This window comes from Trachymyrmex cornetzi, unplaced genomic scaffold, assembly GCF_001594075.2.
Source record: "Trachymyrmex cornetzi isolate Tcor2-1 unplaced genomic scaffold, Tcor1.1 scaffold1051, whole genome shotgun sequence".
NCBI classification, from domain to species: Eukaryota; Metazoa; Arthropoda; class Insecta; order Hymenoptera; family Formicidae; genus Trachymyrmex; species Trachymyrmex cornetzi.
In genome coordinates this window covers 121,356-146,260 of record NW_017295600.1, presented here as the reverse complement: position 1 = coordinate 146,260, position 24,905 = coordinate 121,356, and the positions used below count along the sequence as shown (strand labels likewise).

At 37.0% G+C, this 24,905-nt stretch overlaps 3 protein-coding genes across 5 annotated transcripts; 2 read left to right on the top strand and 1 right to left on the bottom strand.

Moving 5' to 3' along the window:
* Positions 1-45: 45 nt before the first annotated feature.
* LOC108759594 (uncharacterized) lies at positions 46-14,078 on the top strand. Of its 3 annotated transcripts, XM_018505108.1 has the most exons (9): positions 46-407; positions 513-4,073; positions 4,332-12,202; positions 12,272-12,475; positions 12,548-12,667; positions 12,861-13,118; positions 13,194-13,310; positions 13,404-13,475; positions 13,671-14,078. In XM_018505108.1, the coding sequence occupies exons 2-9, from the start codon at positions 863-865 to the stop codon at positions 13,740-13,742; spliced, it is 11,925 nt and encodes a 3,974-aa protein (XP_018360610.1). In that variant the 5' UTR covers positions 46-407; positions 513-862; the 3' UTR covers positions 13,743-14,078. The 3 variants fall into 3 exon arrangements, with proteins under 3 accessions (XP_018360610.1, XP_018360605.1, XP_018360604.1); XM_018505103.1 differs by having other exon boundaries at positions 46-394; positions 513-12,202; XM_018505102.1 differs by having other exon boundaries at positions 513-12,202.
* A 1,808-nt stretch (positions 14,079-15,886) lies between these two features.
* LOC108759773 (ADP-ribosylation factor-like protein 16) lies at positions 15,887-16,952 on the top strand. The gene is made up of 2 exons (XM_018505391.1): positions 15,887-16,525; positions 16,611-16,952. Exons 1-2 carry the CDS (start codon positions 16,319-16,321, stop codon positions 16,929-16,931), a joined length of 528 nt encoding a protein of 175 aa, XP_018360893.1. The 5' UTR covers positions 15,887-16,318; the 3' UTR covers positions 16,932-16,952.
* Positions 16,953-17,093: 141 nt separating this feature from the next.
* On the bottom strand, positions 17,094-22,497 carry pic (DNA damage-binding protein pic). Its single transcript, XM_018505381.1, has 5 exons — positions 22,357-22,497; positions 22,136-22,284; positions 18,580-21,305; positions 17,923-18,319; positions 17,094-17,487 (listed from the first exon to the last, which is right to left on the bottom strand). The coding sequence occupies exons 1-5, from the start codon at positions 22,424-22,426 to the stop codon at positions 17,404-17,406; spliced, it is 3,426 nt and encodes a 1,141-aa protein (XP_018360883.1). The 5' UTR covers positions 22,427-22,497; the 3' UTR covers positions 17,094-17,403.
* Positions 22,498-24,905: the final 2,408 nt, after the last annotated feature.

Here is a 24,905-nt window from a genome sequence, read left to right as displayed (position 1 = left end):
GCGAACCTATCAGCAAGTTGACCGCGATATCGGCGCGCATGTGTACATTGTGTACGCGCAGTACGACGGCGGGTGTCTCATCGCTACCTACGTCGGTGGTACCGTGAACGATCGGGTGACGCGTTCTTACGTATTTCGTCTAAACGACGGCAAGGAGAGTCAGATCATCGACCGTTCATAGTCCACGGTCCACGGCGCCGAGGAAGGTATTCATCCGAAAGGAAGGGATCCTCCGCGACGTCGCCACGCGACGGAAATAACATCGTCGCAGGGAGCTCGCGAGGGAGAGGGAACAGGAGAGAAAGAGGGAGAGAGAGAGAAAGAGATAAGGATTGGAGACGCAACTCACGCAACTCCAAGGAGCGCGAAACATCTGATTGTTTGACGCGAACGCGTGAGCTCCGCAGGTTTGTCCATTGCGTCATATCGTGATGCGCGAAATGCGCCGGTGAACGCTGTCATCATCCCCGATGTTTACCCTTCAAGGTCTAATCGCACGTGTTTCTTTGCAGTCGAAAACCTCATCGGGAAGCGGTCAGAGTCAGTGGGTCCTTGCAGCGTGAGAGGTTAGGTGGGATGTCCGAGAGCGACATCGTTCTCTAGGGTAAATACGTGCGAGACGTGAGGATATGTAGAGACACGATGATCTTTAACATCCCGAGTGCGCAAGCTTGCAGAAGAGACGAATTGTGGAACTTAAGAGGCAAGAATCGTCAACGCGTAGTGCAATAAACGTGCATCTTGATGAAGAGATGCTCGTTGCTACGGCATGTTAAACTACCAAAGATTGTGCGGTGCTAGGTTGTTGTATTTACGCGAACTCTTGTTGCAATTGTATTGAGGTGTTAGGCTAAAGAGTGGAATGAGTTACAGCAATTTCGGCCGAGGAAGGGGCTACCCGCAGGGTACACGTGCCGCGCGTCGCTTCGGTAGGCCCCGATTTCCACGTCCACCCTTCCGACATGCAGCACCTCCACCGAGGCCAGGACATCCCGCGCAATTCGGCGCGCCCTGGCAGCCGAACAATATGTTTTTTCAGCCCCATACGCCGTTACGTGGCAGCCCGTCCTTTAGAGCAGACGGTAGGCGAAGGAGGTTCTGTAATTATGACGTACGATTCCCTGCCCCTAATAGATTGCCTGCACCTCCGAATTTCGAGGAGACTCCCGTGGTGTTATTGGAAGAGCCGATTATGCAGGAGACCAATACAATTGAAATTGTGCCACAACTTCCTTTGCTCGGCTCAGAAGAGGAGCGGCAACAGAAAATAATCGAAACAGCGGATCGATTAAAGCAGAAACTCTCTTCTTTTAACACCGATGACATCCCAGATATTTGGAATGAAGATGTACCATCTAACATTATTGAGGACAATACAGAGGATAATGACCAGAGACGTATCCCTGCAGTAGGATACAAATCATCTGAGATCAATTTGACGTACAATGATCTAAAGGACATTGGAAAAATAAATCCTGATAACACACAATATATTGAGAATGAATATGATATTACTAATGATACAGATATTATTAATAATACAGATATTATTAATAATATAGATAGCGACGTAATGATATTAGACGAGAACAAAGATGAAACTCATTTAATGATACCTAACGATCAAATGACAAATCTAGAAGATATACCAGATGATAACCAATACATGGAAGTGGACAAGGAATGGATTGAGAATGGACAAGGAGTGGACTGGGGGGAGCTTCAAGAGCCAGTTGATAATTTTCAGAATTTGGAACAACCAGACCTACACACAGATAACATTATTGAAAATGAATTACTAGAATCAGACTTTCAGTATCAGTATGATACACCACTGATTAATATTTCACAAGAGCAAGATGATCAACAACAGGATATTTCACAAGGAATCGAAATATATCCCACAGATGTTACGAAAGAACCAGATGAGTCTGAAACACTAAATTTACAAGCTGATGTATCATTTCCAATTGATTCAACGGATCAGGACAATTTGCAGAAGGACGTATCGCAAGACAAAGAGGAACTTTTTGAAAATTTACAAGTTCAAGAAAGTGCTTTAAATTCTCATGTTCATGCAGAAAATTCAAATAGCAGTAATTGTACATTGACACAAACACCATTAATTGATACACCAGTAAGTAATGTCACATTAAATAATCAATTGCCAAGAATGAAGGAAAATTCTTTTCAGAGTGGTCCACCAAAACTGTCTCCACATACGGAGCAAGAGTTGCCCATTGATTTTGATCCTACCACTCCACCGCCAATATTACTAAAACAAGATCAATCGGGTATTTTGCCTCCATATTCAATTCCTGATTTACCATTATTCGATCCCACTGAGCCACCACCAAATATGAAATGTTTACTCGTGACAAAAATGCCTCATGAAGATGCAAATCCTCCATGGAGTAATGCTCAAAATCCAATACCTGCCGTCTATAATAATATGGAAGTTCACACGGGCTTAAATACACATGGAGGATTTATGCCTCAACAATTACCATTAGAAATAGTCAATCAAAGTAATGTTTTTATGCCATCTCATATCGATTCAGTAAATTTTTCTCCAATGTTTCCTATGTTGCCCAGCAATCCTGTTGTCAATACACACGTTCCATCATTGCCTCAAGTACATGCAGCGCCTCTTAACACTTGTGTGTCTTCATCTTCTTTACCAGAGCTCTCTTCGTCCTCTGGTTTGCATTGCAGCGTAAACAAAGATGATGGTTTAAACGACATGCAGGAAGCTATGAGATTTGCAATAGAAATGACAAGTATAACAGGAAAGACAGATGAAGAATCTAAATCAAGTTCCAAAAGTTACAAATCTCTTTCCAAAAGCAGTACCTCAATTGATCCTGCTAGCGATGTAGAGTCTATAGCACTGCCTCCAGGAAAGCCAAAAACCAAAACCAATAAACAAAAAAAGATAAAAGAAAGTGATACGAGTAGCAAGAAAAAAATACCTGAGGAACAAAGTACAACAGACTATCCATCATCGGAAGAAACAATACAAGATGCAAATGCGAAATCTAAGGATGCTACCGCGTTAATGAATGAATTAGAGCGTCCTAAAGTAGTATTTAATTTGAATAATAAAGCGAAAGTAGTAAGTACCAAGTCATCGTGGAAAGAAAATAACGAGAAAAAAAATGGAATGACACATTCCATAGAACCAGAAAAAATATCTGTAACAAAAATACCTTTCATAGAACCAGAAAAAATATCTGTAACAAAAATACCTTTCATAGAACCAGAAAAAATATCTGCGACAAAAATACCTTTCATAGAACCAGAAACAATATCTGCAACAAAAATACCTTTCATAGAACTAGAAAAAATATCTGCAACAAAAATACCTTTCATAGAACTAGAAAAACCACCTCCAGCAAAAACATCTCCCATAGAACCAGAAAAATCACCTGCAGCAAAAACACCTTCGATAACTAAAAAGAATTTAGAAAATATGTTATTAAAGCATAAAAAAGAAGAGAAGAATTTGAAGAAAAAAGAAAATAATTCTGAGAATGCAATATCATCCGAGATTGCAAACCAAAATATTATATTGCGTCATAAAAAACCACAAAAAGATGTCCATAGAGAAAAATCTCAACATTCTAACGTTTCACTTCCGAAAGTCAACGTGCCAAATTCCAGGAGCCGTGTAGAAAAGAACAAGAATTTTAAAATGGATGCTTCGTGGAAAAATAGGATTATTACCCGATTCTTAAAGATGAGTAAGAACGATATCTACAACATGGTGAATAACACTAGTCTTCGAAAGTTCGATATTATAATGAAGCGTCTAGTCAAAGAAAAAAAGCCTACATTATCCTTGGAGATGAGACACGCACAGGACGAAAAGATGAAACTATATGATCAACAGGAATTTATGAAGCAATTAAACGCGATGTTGGACACCGACGCAATCGTATCCATTAGGGATCTACCTACAGAGTTTATACATCATTTGAATGAAGTACTACAATTGGACGTGCAACCAGACATTCATGCCGAGTCCGCAGCAGCTTCGAGCAGTCAATATGGTCATTTGGAAGATACAAATCGTACGTTCAATCCCGTAATAACCCAAACCCCAGAATGCACGAATAAAACAACAATGTTGAATGATGTTAGTCAGGAATGTGTAAAAAGCAAAAGTCATGCGGTAAAAACGGGATCTAACAAAAATGTACCGGTACATAGTACTATAAATAATGATCTTAATTTAAAAGATGACACTTGTAATCCTATTGTAACTAACGTTTCTAATGTTAATAACAGCTTGTTGACTCTACAACATGATTTGGATGATATATTTTCAGAAGTAACGAAGAAAATTCAAACACCTGCGGCAGTAAAAGAACGTAAGCGTTGCAGTATGGAGCAACAAAGTACAAAGAAATTCAATGTTGGTGCGATTTCGAGGATCATGGAGAAAGAAGCATTCATGGAAGATGACAGAACACACAGACTGGAAAATAGCCCGCACTGGGACGAGAAATGCGATAGATGGAAAAGGAAGGAACGAGAAGATCCACATGCATATAGAAATCTTACCAAAGAAGAATGGGAAGCAAGATATGGAATGCAAACAGATTTGACAGTCTGTATTCCTTCCAATTGTATAGATAGTCCAAAAAGGATTGTTGTTACCAAGAGAGGACGCGGTTTATTAAGTAGAGGACGCGGTGGAAAAGTTTATCCACGACGTCGTTATTCGTCTGAATCTTCAAAACAACAATTAAATACAAGACACAGAAGTTTGGAAAAGGAAAAGCACAAAAAATCTAGACGACATAGTGACGATAGAAAACATACCACAGAATATTTAGAATGTGATGTCAATCAGGACAGTGACAGTAGTAGCAGCAGCACTAGTAGCAGTAGCAGCAGTAATAGTAGTGATAGCACAAATGTTACAAAGTTATTGAGAGCAATAAAAGAAAATGAGAAGGTAGCCAAACAAATGTCATTGAACGAAGCGATAAGAGACGAGGTAAATGCCGAGATTGAACGAGAACGGAAATCGAAAAAATCGCGGAAGACTTATAGAAGCTCCAAGAGCCGAAAGCAGAGAAAAACACGTTATAAAAAAAAGAAGAGACAAAACAAGGAAAAGATGAGTTCCTCTAATTCCTCCTCAGACAAAGACAATGATGATAATGAAACAACTGATAGATTGCTGACGGAAAAGGAAATTAAGAAGGAAGTTATAGAAAATCAGATTGTACAAGAAGTTATTGTTAAAGAGGAACTAGACATTAGTCAAGAGAATACTAGAGACGCTGAATTTATAAATGCTTCGAATCATCTCATAACTATGGAAAATAAGACAGCACATTTCTTCTCCACATCGCAGAATAGAGTAGAATCTCCTTTAGCACAAGAAATTCCGCTGACATCTATTAATACCACGCAACTACATGTTGAAGAGAGATTGCCGATAGGTTCCCCTACGCAATTGAAAACTAAAGCGCAGCTGAAGCAGATGCCAGAAACATCCGATATGAATGATAACAAAGTTCCCTTAAATGTATTTACTTGCGTACCGGAAAATTGGAATGCTCCTAATCCGGCGAGTTTATCGGAATGTACGGAAGATCTAAATAAAACCTGTGAAACACCTGACGCTAGCTGCAGTCAAGATAAGGCTGTTTTGTCGACAAATGACAATGTAATAGATCAAAGCAGTATCGCACATGTATCGGTATGTAGCAGCGACGTTAATGAAAATGCGATATTGCAACAATCGGACACAACAGCACACACTCTTACCGAATCGTCTATTAAAATACAAGACAGTAAACCAGTAGCTAAAATCTCAGCTACTGATAACGATACGTCAAAGGCATCAACAGCTGCTATGTCAGCATCTTTGGTATCAAGTGTCCCGCCTGCGAGTACTGCGAGTCCAAAGCAAGGTGGCAGCAAAAAGATCAACATAAAGACGTATTACGAGCGCACCATACAACGTCGTATGAATGAGAAATTGGAACCGAAGAAGCCTACAGAAAATCCTACGACATCAACACAAAATTTAATTACACCGAAAAGTATAGAGCCAGAAATTGCGGTAAATAAATTTACATTAATATCTACATCGAGCAGCTCCATTCAAGATCCACGATTAGCACCGAAACGTTATGAAGAAAATTCAAATCGTACCGTCAATAATGATAGCGTCGTTCAAAAAAGTAATCAGATTAAATCAAAAGATAAAGTATCGCTTGCTACTAGCAGTGTCAATGTATTGCCCAACATTGTAACGACATCTAAGAGTGTAGCGTCTAAAACAAAGAAATGCTCAGAAGTTAAGAACACTGCAACAGATAAGACATTACAAAGCAAAGTTGCGTCTGATCCTAAACGATTTAAAAATATTCGATCGGAAGGTAGTAAAGAATTGAAGCTGAAGAAAGAAATGGCAAAAGAACAAAAAGCAAAAAAGAAGTCTGCGACAATATCAAAACCTGATAATTTAATTTCAACAAAAATATATTTTCCTTTGGAAGTGACAACAAACACGGAAGAGAAAGAAAAAAAGATCAATAATATTAGTGACATGAACAAAGTAAAAATTAAAGGAGTACAGTCGATAAGTTCTCAAAATAAGGTAAATACTAGCAATGTGAAAACGTCAACAATTTCCTCTGGCAACGCTGATAACGATGGTAACGAATTACCGCATAATACTATTAAGAAAGAACGTTCTTTAAATTTAGAAATTCGTGAACGAGGAAACGCTGAAAAAACTGCAGGTAACATTGAAAGCACTGATACGCGCGAACATTCTTCTAAGACAACGCGAGATGAAACTCATAATATAAAGCGTGCAAAGAATACAACAAGTGTTAAGATCGCGGATAAAAAAGGCCATAAAAAAATTCGTAACATCACTCCTGAACTCGACGTATCGACAGCTTCTAAAATTGCCCCGAAAGTTCCTGAAAGTAAAATCTCAAATAGCATAGAAAAAATAAACAAGGATATCTCAACTGAGATTCAACAATCTGATACAATCAAAAACATGAAACTTTCATTGAATAACACGAATGAAAATCAAATAAAAAAATCAGATCGAGATCTGATAACGGAGAGCACAATTAATCGTGATAGCAGCATTTCCGAATTGGATGCGGTATCTCGAGTAGATAGTATCGATAAACAAGATAAACAAAATTTGTTAGTAAATATTGAAACTAGCAGCATTAAGGAAAACGATACGAAATTAAATATCCTTGAAGCTACAAATAAATCTGCGAGTGCGAATAAGGATAATTCTCCGGGTAAGAAGATCGCCGAGTCGTCGTCAACTTCGAACGAAAACTCTCAGGAACGGCAAAGCATAGAGAACAACGTTGTTTCTTCTGACAGCGTAGGTAGTCCGTTTAAAGGCTTTCTTCAGGAAACTATGATGGACTTCGAGCAGCCTAACTTATTCGACGTGAATTATGCGACGACAAGTGCCAATTGCAAGGATATGAAGATCGAAGGGCAGGATTACGAAACGCTAGAACCTGGTACTGATTACGCTAACGATACGAATATCAATGCCAACGAGAACTTTAATATCGCTTTTGATGACAATTTACTTTCTTCAGATAAAGAATGCATAACGAATGAGAAGAGCGATAAATCCGATTTGACGACAATGACGACAGATGAAAACGAAGAAGGGCATGTAAGAAAATCCTCGAGCGAGATAGTCACGACCATGTTACACGATGACGTCAACGATATCAACATCGTTAGAGGTAACGAGACGGACAGGCAGTTGACCATAAGCAAGGAAGGATACACGTCTTGCGCGGGATTAGTGATTAAAGAATCTATGTTATTAGATAACGAGGAAGAAATTATTCAGAGCGAAGTTCGATCGAAAGATTTGATAAGTAAGCTGAAAACTACAACCGATCCCAGTTTATCTGATGCGTTAGAGGCAACGATCTCGGATGACGCATTGAGATTGCCGGATTGCCAAAGAGATTGCACAGAACATCTCGACAACCATATTTACTTAGGAACTAATATATCCGCAGAGAAAGCATCCTGCGACAAATTGCCGGACTTCGATTCCGACGAGCATCTAGATAACGACATATTTTATTTGGACGATCCTTTGCAAAGCACTGCTACGTTCGACACCAAGGACGACGAATGCGTGCATTTTTCTGTTGATCAACAACAAAGCTCAGAATTCGACATCATACCGACGGTGATTCCGGAAACGACAATCATTGCACCGTGCGCAGATTTATCGCGCAGCGAGATATCGAAATCGGAGGGATGTAAATTCGACATGAAGCATATTTCGTCAACGGAAAACAATTTGCTCGCGGGACCGTCACCGATGGAGTGTTCGCCGACCGATTCGCCGAGGACTTTGAATGTCCCAACGAAAGCTGCTTTGAAGGAGGCCGCGAATCTCTTTTTAAAATCTTCAAGTAACGTACCGACGACGACTAAAGAAGTAGCACTTGAAATGTTAGACAAAACACAACAGAGCGAAATCGATATAAATTACCAAACGCCGACTTGGCGTGTGGAGGAACAAAACAATCGAAAATCGAGTACGCCAGAGATTGATAACAGTACGACTGTCACGCAAAATGCTCACGACAATATAACCGTACAGGTTAACCTAAACGTAAACAAAATACCGGCGCACAATGGCACACGTAGTGAATTAGTTGAATCGGTCCGTAAGGATGTTGGTGTTAATGCTAATCACGATAAGTCCATAGTATCTCCGACTAACATCGAGAAACGTCTTCACAATATGCAACGTGAGCCGGTTGTCGAATTGTTAAAGATGAAAGAATTGGATAAACTGTTGAAAAAGAGAAGCCAGGAAAATTCCGAGAAAATAAAAGAGAAAGTTCATGAAGAAAAAAGAAGCCAAGAAACTTCCGCGAAGATGAGAGAGAAAGATTACGAAGAGCAGAAAAAACATAAAGATTCAGTTTTATATAGGTTAAAAGATAAACGGCAAATGAAGTATCGATCTAAAGAAACGCTGAGGAAGAACAGTTTGGTGAAGAGACTTAAGAAAATGGAACGATCTGGAAAAATTGTCGGTAACACGAAAGAAGCTGTTTTGGCTAGAATGTTGGAAATTGATCTCGAGATTCACAAGCTAGTGACGGAGAAACTAAAGTTGCACGAATTATTACGAAGTAATGTTCCGTCAAGTGAAAAATCTATGATAAATGACAGTGTGGTGTTAAGAACGGCAGAAAATAATACTGTTCCCGATCAGTCTGAAATGCCGTCAACGTCACAGAATAGTGAAATAAATCATGCTAAACAAGACAGACACGTGTCTCCGTCGAAGTCGCCGAAGCTGATTAAGAGCAGAAAGAGAGCTTTATCTTCGCAAGATAATGAGAATACGAGTTACATGCCTAGGTCGAAAACGCCGGTGATTAGATGGAAAAAGAAGCCACGACTAGAATGGACAGTCAGACAAGAGAAATACGAAGGAGGAGATGAAGAAGAGGATCTTAACAAAGTGACAAAGGAGCAGGTTTCGACTTCCGCGAGTAAAAAAATAAAAAATGGTATTATTGACACATCTGAAAATTTTCAGAAATCGAACGCCGTAAAAAATAATAAAGCGCAAAAGGACAAAACCGCTAGAAGGAAGACTGACAAGGAGGCTAATATCAGTTCGAAACGCTCGATTGATTCAGATAAAAGCGCAACGGATAAAAGTGCGGATGAGCGTTCAGAATGTCGGGACTCTACCGAAGGCGAGACCGAACGTGCAAAACATTTTGATACTGATAAGTCAAATGATATTTCACCACCGAACGAAGTGGCAAAAGTAAATTCTCAACCGTCGAACAAGCATATGCACAGCACTCCGGAATCCTTGTCTATATATACTGACGACAGCACATGGGATTCTCTGGTGCAAAATACCGCGTCGGAGATACATAAGAAAGCATCGGGTCTCGCTTTGCTAAATGAGACTCTTAAGAAAGAGTTAGCTATGTCGCAGAAGATGAAATCGATGGTGCAAAAGAAAAAGAAGGAACAACTGGACAACATCTTGAGGACGGTTAACAACTTAACGGGTGAGGAAGAGAATTTGCCTCTGAACCAGTTATACATCGAGAAGCTGCAGCAACAACGAGACTTGCTCGACACGCTCAGTCAGAGGAAAGAAAATCTCATTGAACCAGACATCACGAAGAACATAAACGAGACGATAAACGCTGTAGCAGAGAACAAAGAGGAAAATCTTTTTGAACCTCAATCAGAAGTGCGAGCTTCTGATGATACTCCACCAACGTCCAACGTTTCTCCAGTATTGCAGTCCGATAAGCATCAAATTCTCGTCGACGCTGAAGCGAACGCCAATTCGGATTGGCCTTGTCGAGAGAAAGAAAGTACAGAAGAGATTGCATTGCAGCAAGACAGTAATGATGTACTTGATGGATCGAATCATGTTTTTAAAGCCGTAAGTCAGGACAAAGTTCCTTTCCACAGTGAACGTAACGTGGAGCCTGACAGTAGTATTACTCCTGAAGAAACTCAAGCGGAAAGTCATTCCTCAGATTGCGAACGTGACCGTGTGAAAAATTCCAATGATGTTACTTCGCGTAACTTTGATATTAAAGTATCCGTGCCCAAAACTTTAATAAAAGATGATTTCAGTCTGGGATTGTTGCAGAAAAATAAAGAGACGGAAGACAGCACGGAAGTCGTAGGCACTGATTTGGTCGATTCTACAACAAACGCATTTTCAACTCAAACTGAGAGATTGGAAGAGAAGGATAAGAATTCTACAACAAACGTATTTCCGGCTCACACCGAAAGATTGGAAGAGAAGGATGAAAATTCACAAAGTACCTCGCAAGCTGATAATTCGACCATGGAGAAAGACAAGAAGGATGAGGAAGATGAAGCGAAAGATAAACGTACAGTGAACGCAAATGAAAAGCAAGAGGCGATCGATAGCGCAAGTAATACACCATCTGCGCCGCAATTGATTACTGCGAACTCCGATATTACTGAGAACGAGCGATCTAATGACAGCGTTGAATCTAACGACAAGATAGCAATAATAGATACAGAGTGTGACTCAAATGTCTTGGAAAAAACAGATACTAAACAGAAAAAACCACCAGATACTGAATCCGAGCAACTCTCGAACGACACGATTGCTGTGAAACAAGATTGTCAAAACGTCGAGAATGCCACTAAAACCGCCAAAGAAGAGCAAAATAATCCCGAAAATAAATCCGGCACATTTGAGAAAATCCTGAATAATGATCAAGGCAGTAGCAGTTCCGTTCCAGTTGATCTAATGAACGAAAGATCAGAAGACGAAGTGTTCGTTGAACAAATGCCCAGTTTGGAACACACGTCGACTTCTACCTTCTCGTCCAATAAAGCAAGTAGACGTGCGTCGCAGAAGCTTCGTCGCAAACACGATACTTCAACACCGATTCGAAGAAGCACCAGAAACTCCAATGAGATCAAGTCTAGTAAGATGAATGAAACCGATACTAATTCAAGCAGCAGCGGACCTTCTTCACGAGAGACGAGCGTTTTTCACGAGAATGATTTAACAGCGCGAAGCAGAAGCAAATCCCCAACGTGGACAAAGCGTGATGAAAGAGTCGTAAATAATGTCAGGAAGAATCGTGTTTCACAGAAAGTGCAAAATACGAATAGCCGGAAAGTTAGTACTGAATCTGAAACGAAGATCGAAAATCAAGCTAAACATCTCGATACGATTACAGAATCTGTAGTTTTGAAGAACAGGAGTGTGGCGAAGAAGAGGAAACAGCACACAGATTGGCAAATGAAACACTGCAAAGTGAGATTGATCGACTGTAAATCCATTCTTTATAAGTATATTAATCCCAAAGTTCTGGACAGACTTGGAATAATTGTCATCAATCCTTCTGCACCGAGCGATTCGTCGTGTATGCAGCACACCACATGCGATCACAATGCGGAAATAATTCCTACTGCAGCTTCGAGCAAAAGTTTCTTTGACCCGGCCAAATCCTGCGATAAAGAAAAATTCGAGATTGAAATCTTAGAAGAGAAATCAACCACGGAAAGTAGCGAGAAGGATCTTGTTCAGGAACCTGTTTTACATATAGCAGAGAGCAACGAGGATGAATCTGCGAGAACGCAATACACGGTCCATAAAGGCCCTATTTTGGACTTAAAGGTATTAATTTAATAAATGATTATTTTCTATACAAGATAGGCTAAATATAATCTTTTTTTTTTATTTTAGATTTTTGAGAATTCTTTCTTAGCAGCAAGCGAAGACGGCAAAATATATAGATATAGTCAAAAGTCTAATGGAATATTGAATATATATAAAGGTCACAAATCTGCAGTTACGTGTCTATATATCTACAAGTCGGATGCAGGAGTTGAGAAAAATCTTATGTATTCTGGTTCCTTAGATGGCACATTGCGTTGTTACAAAATAACAGTAAGCTTTAGTAGGTTAAATATTAAATAATTTTATTGGAAAAAAAACTAATAAAACACTGCTTCTTTGCAGACTGGCGCATTAGTAGGAAATCCGGCGCAAACAAAGAGTCCGATTCAGTGTATGGATCAAGCATGGGGTATGATCTTTATTGGAACAAAATCTGGACATGTCTCGCGTTTCCATATCGAGGCGAGTTATTTTTTTTAAACCACATTCTCTTCTGTATATCTCTAAACATGTAGATATAGTATAGTAGTAGTAATTTACATTACTTAAAAGAAAGAAAAAAATAATTTATCTATATACGAAAAAAAATTATATATAATATATAGTTAATATTTATATGTTAAATATTTATACATACGAATATAACTTGTTGCAGGCTGGTGCTATTAAAGAAGACAGTATTCCGTTCTCGGAGAAATCTGTACTTGCGCTTAAAGCGACGAACGAAGGCCCCAGAAGAATTCTCATTATAGCATCTCGAAATCAACCGATAAATATACGCGATGCATTGACCGGTTTGCTTCTTCGTATGATTAGTGCCCAGAATAATTCTACTGTTTACAGTTTATTGCGACATGATAATTTGATCTATTGTGGTACAAGCAGCACATCTATAAACGTTTTCGATTTCACGGCAAGTGACAATAGCGCTTTCTGAATTTTTTCAAACAAATTGAATTGTATCATCATTTTTTAAATATAATTCCAGACGGGTGAACAAGTAACTCAATATGAGGCTGGTGTTGGTATTGTATGTATGCAGCTTTATAAGCAACTACTCTTCGCGGGCTGTTACGACGGCAATATTTATGTTTTTGACATAAGTGTAAGTGTTGCATTCTTATATTTTAAATCATCAATTTATAATCAGTTCATTACAGCATATTTGCATATATATTCAATATAAATCTCTTTACAGAATCACAAATTAACACATAGCATACGTGGTCCAGGGAATATGTTATTGAGTATAGAAGTTGTAAATAATAAGGTACGTATTCAATGTGCAAGTTAATATTTTTTAATAACTTTCCTTATATTTTTGTATTATCTCTTTGAACATTTTTTATTAAGTATCAATAATTATTTTCTCTATTTTTATATGACTTTTTGGTTAAACATGTAAATTAAGACATTGATGCTAATAGTAAATACTAATGAAATTTTCAATTTCATTATCTTTCAGATTATAGCGGGAAGTAAAGACAAGCGTTTGCATATGTGGCAAATGCCAACTCAAGTGCGTGCCTTACTTTGAACAATGTCGTAGCATGCTCAGGAATTCTCTACTTTAAACATAATTAATTAAGTGATCAGTTAACAACTCACAATTGATCGGATAATATTATATAAATATGTAGAGCGAGAACTTGTGACACTGAAGTTACGACTTAATAATATACATCCATATATTTTCTAACTTTTTCACTATAAATAGTATTATATTATCATTACATTTTCCGCGAGTCGCTTTTATTTATATCATATATTTGATAAGTACATGCTAGATAAAGCACAAGATGCTAAATAAAATAATTATAGTTATTACAGTACTATATGACAGTATGTAAAAACTATTTATAGTGAAAAAGTACTGGCGCCAAAATTATTCGTTATCAACTATATAAAAGATTACATATCTGTAATATGTAAAGTGTACAGACTTGTAAAGAATTAGATTTAATTAATGCAATAATGGAAATTATTTTATGTATGCTTTGTACACACCTAAAGGTTTGGAAAGATTTCTTAACTTTGTAATCATTTGAAAATATGACATTTTAATACACGCGTTTAAAACAAATTTTGTGTTAACACATGTCAATTTTTTAATGGGCTGTTGCAAAAAAATACATATAGTTGAGAATGCATGCAAATGACGATTTATATAAGCTTTTTTTGTTAAAAAAAATGATCTTGTTTGTTGGTGTTTTGCGAAGATTTGTTGCTCTGTTCCTAGAAGCTATGTCCGTATAAGATTTTGTTTATATTGATGAGAATGTCATATTTCATTCAATATTTTGTCAAGTGTTTTTAATGGAAACAAATACACTCTGCCATCCTTTAACTTCTATTTTATTACATTAGACATTAGCGAATGTAAATAAGGAATTGTACCAAACAAAATATGTAACAAACCATTTATAATCTAATTAGAAAATCAATATAAAATTAATTAATGAATGATTAATGTGTGTGTTTATGTTCATATTTACATAAAAAGAGAACATTATATTTACTACATTTTAAACTTATTGATAGGCTGTAACATTTTTAATTCATTATTCTACACATACAATTACTGTATCATTTATTATTATACTCTCTTTAACAAAAAAAGTTTCGCGCAGATCTAAACGTTGGAATCATTTTTGTTTAGACTTATACGTTTTATACTATTTTTTTTTATCAAAGGGTGCATATGTAATTCTCATTGTATGTAAATTTATTGTATACAATATTTATTATATTGCTCATTTGCTATAACACGATGAAAAAAACTAAAGTTTTCCAGAAAATAAATTCAATATTTTGAATCATTAAAATTTTGTAATATTAATTTAAAAATGCAATTTTAATGTAATAACTGATTGTGGAAGAATAAAAATACATTTTTTTAAGTTTTCTTTCTTTTTTTTTATAAGTAAATTAAAAAATTACAATTTTATATCGTTATTGTAACAAACGAGCGATACAGAATTATAACAATCATATATGTGTTAATTTGTCTACAAAACTAATGAATGCATAATGTTAGGAAATTACTGCCAATATTTAAATGGTATGATGAGATATTATCAATTCTTTTGTGTAAAGTTTTCAAATAGAATAATATAGAGAAATTTTATAGATTTTTTTTTCTGTTTTAGGTAATTGTCATAGAAAAGCAAATTTTTAATTTTGTTAAAACTTGCAATAAAAGCATAAAATCGTAAGAGTAATTGTTATATATTTCTTGTATTTAGAAAAATGGTATATATATGTGTGTGTGTGTGGATGTGGTGTGTGTATATATATATATACATACACACACACATACACATTCACATTATAAATGTATAAATATAATTAATTTATAATAAATTTACACATCTATACCTATTTACTCGTCTATGAACGCGCGCGATGTATATATATATATATCTCACACAAACAGAAAATTTTTTATGCTATACTATTTTCGTAAAGCCATAGGCCATGATAAGAATTGTATCTTCAATTGAGGTATTTGATTGTAATATTGATTACTGCAATCATAAAATAGAAAAGAAATACCTGAATTTAAAAACATATATATATATATATATAGTTAATATATAAATAGAATGATTGACTTGACATTCGAGATAGTGTCTTTTGATTATTAGAAATTTTATTATGTTCGACTTTTTAACAGTTTAGATAGAAAATTCGAATAGAGTATCGTAACTGAAACATTTTTAATTACCTTTAAACAAGTTTTGCAACTACACATTCTTAATTCGTTGGTAGAGATATGACGTTCTGGCAGCGAATCTGTTAAATCAATATTAGTCTATTGTCCCTATTGTATATAAGTCTCAGAGAACTGCAAACATCTATTAATTGGACGACGAATTCATAAACGCGTATTAACTTATGTTACGTATTACTTTATAGTTAACATATACTCGAAATGAACTGACTCAATAATTTAAAAATTAAAATTGCCGAAAAGAAAGACAAGTCAACGCTAGTTGGTAGGTGCTTGTAATTATTCTATTTTAATGTTTATCGTAAGGATATACATAAAATAATACAACATAAAGTTAACAATAATTTGTATTTAAAATAGAACTTGAAATACAAAAGGAAATGTGTCTCTGCATTGGACCATTCAAATCAGGCAAAACTCTTTTAATGAAAAGTCTCCAAGGAGACGAAATCGACGACGCGACTCATACTGTGCCTACCAACGGAATAAATATATATACTGTAAAAAATGATAATGGTGAATTCGATATGGTGATTAAAGAAATTGGCGGTAATATGGCACCGATCTGGAAGCATTATTTTGATAAGGTACTATATTATGTAAAACAAACAAAGTCGCATCTTAATAAACATATGATATACTTAAAGTATTGCATTTTTTTATCGTTATTAGATTCATAAAATTATCTACGTAGTGGATACCAGTAATCTTTGTCAAATAAGTGCTGCAGGCGTACTACTTTACTCTTTCCTCGTGGAACCGAGATTACGGAATGTGAAAGTAGCACTCATCTTGAACAAGATGGATGTTTCGTATCGTCAGATGAGAAACGAAGCTTTGCTGATGTTACAATATGCACGTCTGCAAAAGGAAGTAACACAGAAGATCACCGTGCTGGAAACCAGTGGTATGACGGGTCAGGGGATAGAGAGTTTACGCAGCTGGCTATTCGATCCGGAAACACTGCGAGCTACACTCAAGGCTAATAAATAGGCTAATAAATCATCGCATGATAAGAGAGAACATTACCTTAAAATGCATTTATTTTATTTACACTCGATCTTACAAAGATACAAAGATATTACTCTACAAGAATCTTCGAGCATTCTTTGAAAATAATTCATTAACGAATGTTAAACGTATATTACTTCTATGTTATACGATCAATTCTAAAAAAAATACTGCAACGGGTGTTGACGTGCATTAACAAATGCTGATCGTCAAAATAAATTCTCACGCAATTGTTACAAGTGCTAAAAAAAGACAATTTTATACATAGAAAAAAGGGCCCGGAAGATAAGAGAAAATTTATGTCGTTCCTTTCATGCATCAGCAATAACAAAAGTAACCGTATAAACATTCGCTCCCGCTTAAATCATCGATTGAAAATCTTTTCTATGTATATCTTCTAATATTCTTATAGGTACATTCAATGAATTTAAAATATTGTTTACTTATACGACATTTAATGTATCCTTGTAAGATCTTCCACTATTTTTACAAGATCGTCTACCGTCGCTTCTTTCTTCATGCCGCTGCCATCGTCGATCTACGGAAAAATAGCGTATTAAAATATTTAGGAAAATTAATTCAGTATGCTCATATACACGAATCATACATCATTAATTCAGTATGCTCATATACACAAGTCATACATCATTAATTCAGGAATAGTTTACCAAATTTTTTTGCATAAACGATTACCTAGAGTGATTTTTACATCCCAATTAAAAGTCACTATCATTAATTACATATTATATATTATTGATTGTTCTACGATTTATATTAGTATTTAAGATTATTATATTTTTAATATATAGATTTACTTTTAATAAATAGATAATAGATATATATTTGTTAATAAAAAACTAAAAATAATTGAATTATTTATTAGTAAAGTACTATAACTGACTCCATTTTCTCTGCCGATGTAAAAATCACCTGAGGTCATTATTCCCAATAAGAGAACGCATAATTGAATTACCATAAGACCCATTGCGACTTCTGCCATTTTATCGTGGTTCAAATCGAGGAAACTTTCTATTAGGTCGCCATCTATAAATCCTTCACACTGCTCAATCTTCAATTCCGTATTAAAACTTCTCCAGAAGTTGTGTTCTATCTTGCCCACGCTTTTTATCACGCTGTTTAATCTGTCCTCCATGTTACGCAGGAATTCATAAAATGTAACTGGTATTTGCGTCACCAGACCGATCGCACCGCTTACAGTGCCGAATAACACACAACCTAGAGTCGGCGTACTTGATTCTCCCAAATTTTGCATCACCAACGAACCATGCCGAAACACATTGACCATATCACCCAGATGAAATTGGCCTATTTCCTGCATCTGTTGTCTTTCATCTTCGGATGTTGCAGCACTAGAAAGAACAATTGTCCATATTTAAGATTATCTTATCAAAACCATACCAATAAGAATCACGCGTGGCTCTGTATAAAAGCGATCGATTCATAATTGATGGATTTTTATCATATATATATTTCGGTTTTTAAAAGAGACATTGATGAAAAAGAAAATTAAAGATTGTGAAAGCATAAGAGCTGACAACGAAACTCGTTTCGAGCAAACTATATTTCACAATAAAAACATACACAGAAATCTATGTTATTGCAAACATACCTGTCCTTTTGACATACAAAGAGATTGAAGCAATTTTCAGCGCCCAGAAAAGTATCATCGTCTAATATCTCGATAGAAGTCATCCAATTGGGATTGTAGTCTCTAGCTATTTCTTCAAAGCTGCCCTCCATAGTCTTATATTGAAGCAACGTGAGGGATCTCATCAGATCTCCCACAAGGACAAAATCGCCTTTAGTTTTCAAATATAGTGCTATAATATTATTAAAATGACTGCATTCCAATCGGAGCTCCTTTTCCGCAGTCCATTCAAATAATCTCACAGTACTGTTGATGCTCGCCAAGAGTTTTCCATTAAATTCGACCAAGGAATAGCACGAACCCTTGATCTCCTTTTCCGCAACCTGCGTGAACTTGCCCTCGCTCCAATGATACAGCAGTATCCTGCCCATCTTGGGCTCAGTCTCATCGGGATTTATAAACGCGGTCCCAACCACGAAATAAGAAGTCGGATCCTCGCCCAGTCTTGTTGAGATCAACGATAGCGCATATTCGGTCGCCATCAGCGTGTGTGCATGTAGAACCTCGAATGTATGCTGATCAATGATGAGAAGATTGTGAACCTCAATCTCTTGACCAATCTCACTGGCCGTGTGTCCACTGGGTTTGTTGTGCGAGACAACGTGGCTGCTACTGGATGTGGATGCTGCCTGAGTAGAAGCGGAATGCCTGACAATGCTCACGCCACTGCTCTCCTGTACGTCGACACGCATGGTAATCACGCCAAAGGTCTGCGAACTTTCTTGATAAGCGATTCTTCGTGGAGATTCCCCGAGCGGAACCGTTCTTATGTGTAGTTTTTGGATCTCGTCGATTGTACCAATAGTAACGGTGCTGTCAGTTGCCAATGCAAGACTATCAGGGTAAGATTCTGCATTCAGGGAGCACATGTGATTCACTTCTTTGAGATTGACATTGCTGAAAACAAGCTTGTGATTCGAAGAATAAATAACAGTGGGCCTATCCGAGCACGCAAATACATTTGTTGTGGACAGTGATCGGAAAGTTCTGAGAACAGTAGGTTGAGTACCTAAGGTAACCTTCTTTTTATCCGAGAGCATACCGCTTTGTCGATGTAGAATAAAATAGTACATGCTGCCATCACCTAGCGCGCAAAGTAAGTATGTGTTACCCTCGAAGCAGGTCATTAAAATGGACCTGGGTATAATCTCGCCCCCAAGAAGCTCTTTATTGATCTCCTCTAGATTGGGCAGAGTTAAGATTCGAACAGATATGTCTGTCCAAAGTCCAACAGCAACAATCTTGGCCTCGTTGATGCCATCCAAGGGGGAGATGTCCAGGCATGCCACTTCATGTTGCAAGGTAACGAATCCTTTGGATACAATCTGATTGCATATGATCTCGATGTAGAATAGATCATTTCCTGTTGCACAAAGGACTTGGGTGCCATTACAGGCTACCACACTGATAGTCCTTTTGTTTTGTGGCTCCCACTCAGAGACGACTATTTTACTCTCGTGCGAGATTAGTCTAACAGAGGTCGAAGTTATTTGGATAAATAAATCATCGGTAACATTACCCGTATGAAATGTTTGTTCATCCGCAACAAAACCTGGAATATCCGTTTCTTCGACTTCTTCGCCATTTAAAGTTAAGATCCTAGTCTGCCCAACGAATGACAATACCAACGTGTTATCGAAATGTGAACCTCCAATCTTTAAAGCCCACATACCTTTAATTCCCGGCAGATCCATACTCGCATGTTCTTGTATGCCTATGCCGTTCCTAATAATCCTGAGAGAACCTTCTTTAAAGGCACCCGAGCATGTAACCATCTGCCCTTGGCCTTGTCTCTCCAAGTCTACTACAGCCATATCGACAATAGGAGCCAAATTAGTGAACGTCTCCATAGGTACACAATAGGATCCATTTTCATCTGCCTTTGTAATTAATTTTATCAATTGAGAATCACCTAAGCGACTACCAACATATATTACTCCATTATCCAAATAAGTTATACATTCTGGTATACTGATTTCCCCTAACAGCTCAACTTTCAAGTCTTTCACCACTTGCGATCCATCGGACTTCTTTTCTTGTTCCAAAAATAACATAAATAAATGACCAGCCATATCCCCCAATAAATACCTCAATCCCTGATTATCTACCTTGGCATAACAAGTGATAGTGCTCTGTTTTATAATTGCTGGCACCACTGCAACATATGTGGTACCATCATGATACAGAATACTTTCCTGTCCTATTATAATTGCTCCACAAATAGGAGAAGGTACAGGAATGACCATCATAGCCTCTCGCTCTACATTATCCTGCCTCCATGGTATCTTGGCAAATTCTTTATCTCTCAAGTTAATCTCATGTGTTTTTACGTGTCTACCATTGATATCTTGATGAATGAGAATTAAAGTAGGATTAGCACATCCGTGGAGAAAATTAACATCTTGTACTTGCTGTTCGTCCATGCGGATTGAAGATGCTTTCAATTCCGGATTATCTTTATCCAAAGGTATAATTTTAAAGAGGCCATCATATAATCTAAGACCGATTACTCGTGCTTTTGGATCAATAACAGCTTTAATTCCAGTCTCGGACGCCTTTCCGATGCGATCTGCTACATTTCCATGAGCTTTCGTTATAATTTCTATATCCTCTCCCTCGCCGATACATTCCAAGATCATAGCATTATAACGTGTTGTTAACAGAAATAGAAGATCTTTTTTCTCATGCTATCAAAAAATAAAAATTTGATAAGTTTTACTGTACAATTTAATCTATATTCAACATAATCCTTAATATAATGTCTCAGCCATGCAATATTTATACAAATTTTCATATCTTTATTAACGATACTTTAGCAACGACTTTTCTTAAGAAAATACCTATTTATGAAGTTATGTATTATATACACAGTGCATTTTCCAATAAGAACATAGCGTAACGCAATCAATAATTATATTCTTGTTATTTACCGATATTAAACAAAGATGAAATAATTTACTGTGTTGCACTGTATTCTTGCTGAAAAACACCTATATATTGTAATGTATTAAAATATACAAATTGTATGTGTGTGTGTGTGTATAATACATACACGTACAAAACACACACACAAAGTATATATATATATATATATATATAAAATAATTCACACAAGTTACTAGATCCCTGATGAAAATAAATATCAAAGTATAAGTCGAATGTATTGGGAAAGTAACAAAAGCGTAAACGAAATTTCTAGGAAGCGAAAATTAAAACATCAAAATGTAAGAGCGTAAATGCTTCTTTTACATTTCATTGTTCTAATTTTCGCCTTCTAGTAGTTTTGTTTTAGAAGCTTCTGTTACTCTTCCATTACATCTGATTTATGCTTGGATTTTTATTTTCATCAGGGACATTGTGTGTGTATATGTATGTATATACAATATACATGTAAAATAATACTTTTCTTTGTAATTTATTAACAAAAAGTAATAAACATAACTGCCAGTCATACACGTGTAAACATGGCTTTCTAGGAACTGCTCTAGAACAGATTTCAGCACGGAGATAACCTTACCGGTGGTCTGAAGAATTTTATGACGCTTATTTTGCCATAGATCCCGACTTCCTTCAAAGGCCGTAGACCTTCCGGTGTCACGAGGTATATCTCCAAACGTACATTTTTGGCTAATATCAGATTCAAATCCGTAGGTGAAGTGAAATTACCTTGGGAAAGCACAAAGCGAATATATAGTGATACAACTTTCGCCGTGCGAATTCAAGAATTTAATCACTTACCGGTCACGCAGGCAGCGACAGCCGTTGGTTTATGTGCCGTCACTACGTAATGGTGGGACATTGCTTTCATAATATATTGCCTGAAAGCTGCTAAACACTTTTCAATAACTACAGATAGCAACCCCAAGCGCTCCGCGCTCTGCAGTCCGCTTCGCCAACATGCGTAGCTCCGAGTTTTTCAATTTATCGCGCCATAAAGTTGGTCACACTTCAGACACGTCAGACCCCTTTACAATGCATGGAGAATTGATGAAGCATTATTGAGGTGTTTTTTCATGATGACACTGAAAGCCTGTTCTTTTTTTTGGCACAGTTCATCTTTCTTCCTCTTCTTTTCTACTGGAGAAAAAAGGAAGAAAAATGAACTAGTGCAAAAATTCAACCAAAAAGAACAGGCCTAATATGTGCCTTTTCATGTTGACGCTTAACATTTTCGGCGTCAAAGAGTCCACTTGACGCTACAAATGCCACGAAACTTTTGACTGACCAATAGGAAGAAAGAATTTTACTAACTAACCAATCAAAAAATGGCTGCGTTCAACGGACTCAACAGTTGAGTGAGCTCTCACTGCTATTGGTGTATTCTTCTAAGTCTAAAATTCTGATTGGATGAGCTAAAAGAATACACCAATAACAGTGAGCGTTCACTCAACTATTGAGTCCACTGAATGCGCCCATTGATGGGGTTGCACCCAGTTGGACACGGCTCAATTGGACACGAGCCACTCACAGCGCTTGAGACTACAAAGCTCCTAGGCACCTGGTCGCTGTGATTGGTGGTGTCCAATCACGAGCCGTGATCAATCGGGATCAACCCCATTGATATATTCTTCCAGATCTAAAATGCTGATTGGATGATTTAAAAGAATACACCTATAACAGCGAGCGCTCACTCAACTGAGTCCGCTGAACACAGCCTGGGTGCATTCAATGCGACGACTGCTCACTGAGCGCTCAGTGAACTCTTGTATCTGATTGGCATATTCCGTTAAATCTAAAAATATAGACCAATCAGATACAAGAGCTCACTGAGCGCTCAACTCTCGCTTTAAACAAATATCAAACGTATATCTATCTCACTTTAAGTTCCAAAAGTGTACACTAGTTCAGTCACAAAAAACAGATCTCTTATTAATATTCTAGTAAATTCGTTCACTTCTGTAATTTTCACGTTTCAAAATACAGGAGATCGAGTCTGTATCTTGAAACGAGGTGAAAATTACAAAAGTGAGCGAAGGGAAGACTCCGATTGCACACATTGCATATTGCACACATGTGTCGCTAATTGGCCAATTTAAAAATAAAATATTCTCATTGGTAAAGCAGTGAAAAATTACTAGGCATCAGCTGATATGAGTGGTGTGTGCAATCGGGATTGTAGGTAAACGGGATTCTCCCCAACAGTGCACTGCCGCAGCCATTCCAAAATTACTGTGGTACTGCCAGCACTATTGTAACGTCGTATTTCGGAACGACTTTGCAGTAGACTGGCAGTGTAAACACAGAAATGGATAAACGTACTAAATTGTCAATAAATTTTGAACGAAAACAGCAGCGATAGTTCTTCCGAAAAAGATGAACTAATTATGGGATCACCAATTCAAGCTGTTTGACCTCGTGTTAAAAACTATATGGACACAGAGTTAATAAATATTCAGATGTGGAATTAAGAGTCATTTTCGGTAAAATGAATATATGTGTATCTTCTGTAATTAAATATAATGTATATATTTTTTTATTTCCTGGATCGAATATTTTGACGCATTGTGTTTCTTTAAGCGACGCCATATTGCACTGTAACTGCTTTACCTCGAAAGCCGCAGTAATCGCAGTGGCAATATGGCTATCATTTATGACGTCATTGAGGGAATTAGACGCTGTCGCAGCGCGCTGCGTAGTAATAGCGGAACAATTTTTCAATACTGCCAGTACTGACAGTAGGTTTGTTCTTTTTGGCTGAACTTTTACACCAGTTTATCTTTCTTCCTTTTCTCTCCAGGAAGAAAGAAGAGGAAGAAAGATGAACTGGTACAAAAGTTCAGTCAAAAAGAACAGGCCTCTAGTGTATATCGGAACACACCCTTCATTAGTCAACACCTAGTAAATTTGCTCACTTTTGTAATTTTCACCTTGTTTGAAGATATAGAATTGACCTCCCGGTCTCACCAACTTCGATTGAGCTAATCGGTCGATTAAATTTCAGTATTGTCAACTACAAGACTTGAAAACATCCTTTTTTGGCGGGGTACCGAATACTCACATGTGTATAACTTTTTCGCGATTGAAGAAATTTGCGACTAATAAGGCCGGAATCAGATTACGCGTTGAGGAATGAGATTGAAGATTAAAAGATTGAAGTTTGACCAATCAGAACAAAAGAAATCAAAATTTCTTTGTCCTCATTGGTGAAATTTCAATCATTATTCTTTAATCTCAATCTTCAATGCATAGTCTGATTCCGGCCAAGAACTAGTGCTGTTAGGGCCTGAGCACAATAGAGGAACAGGAATTAGATATTAAGATTTTAACCTATCAGAAACTGATTACAT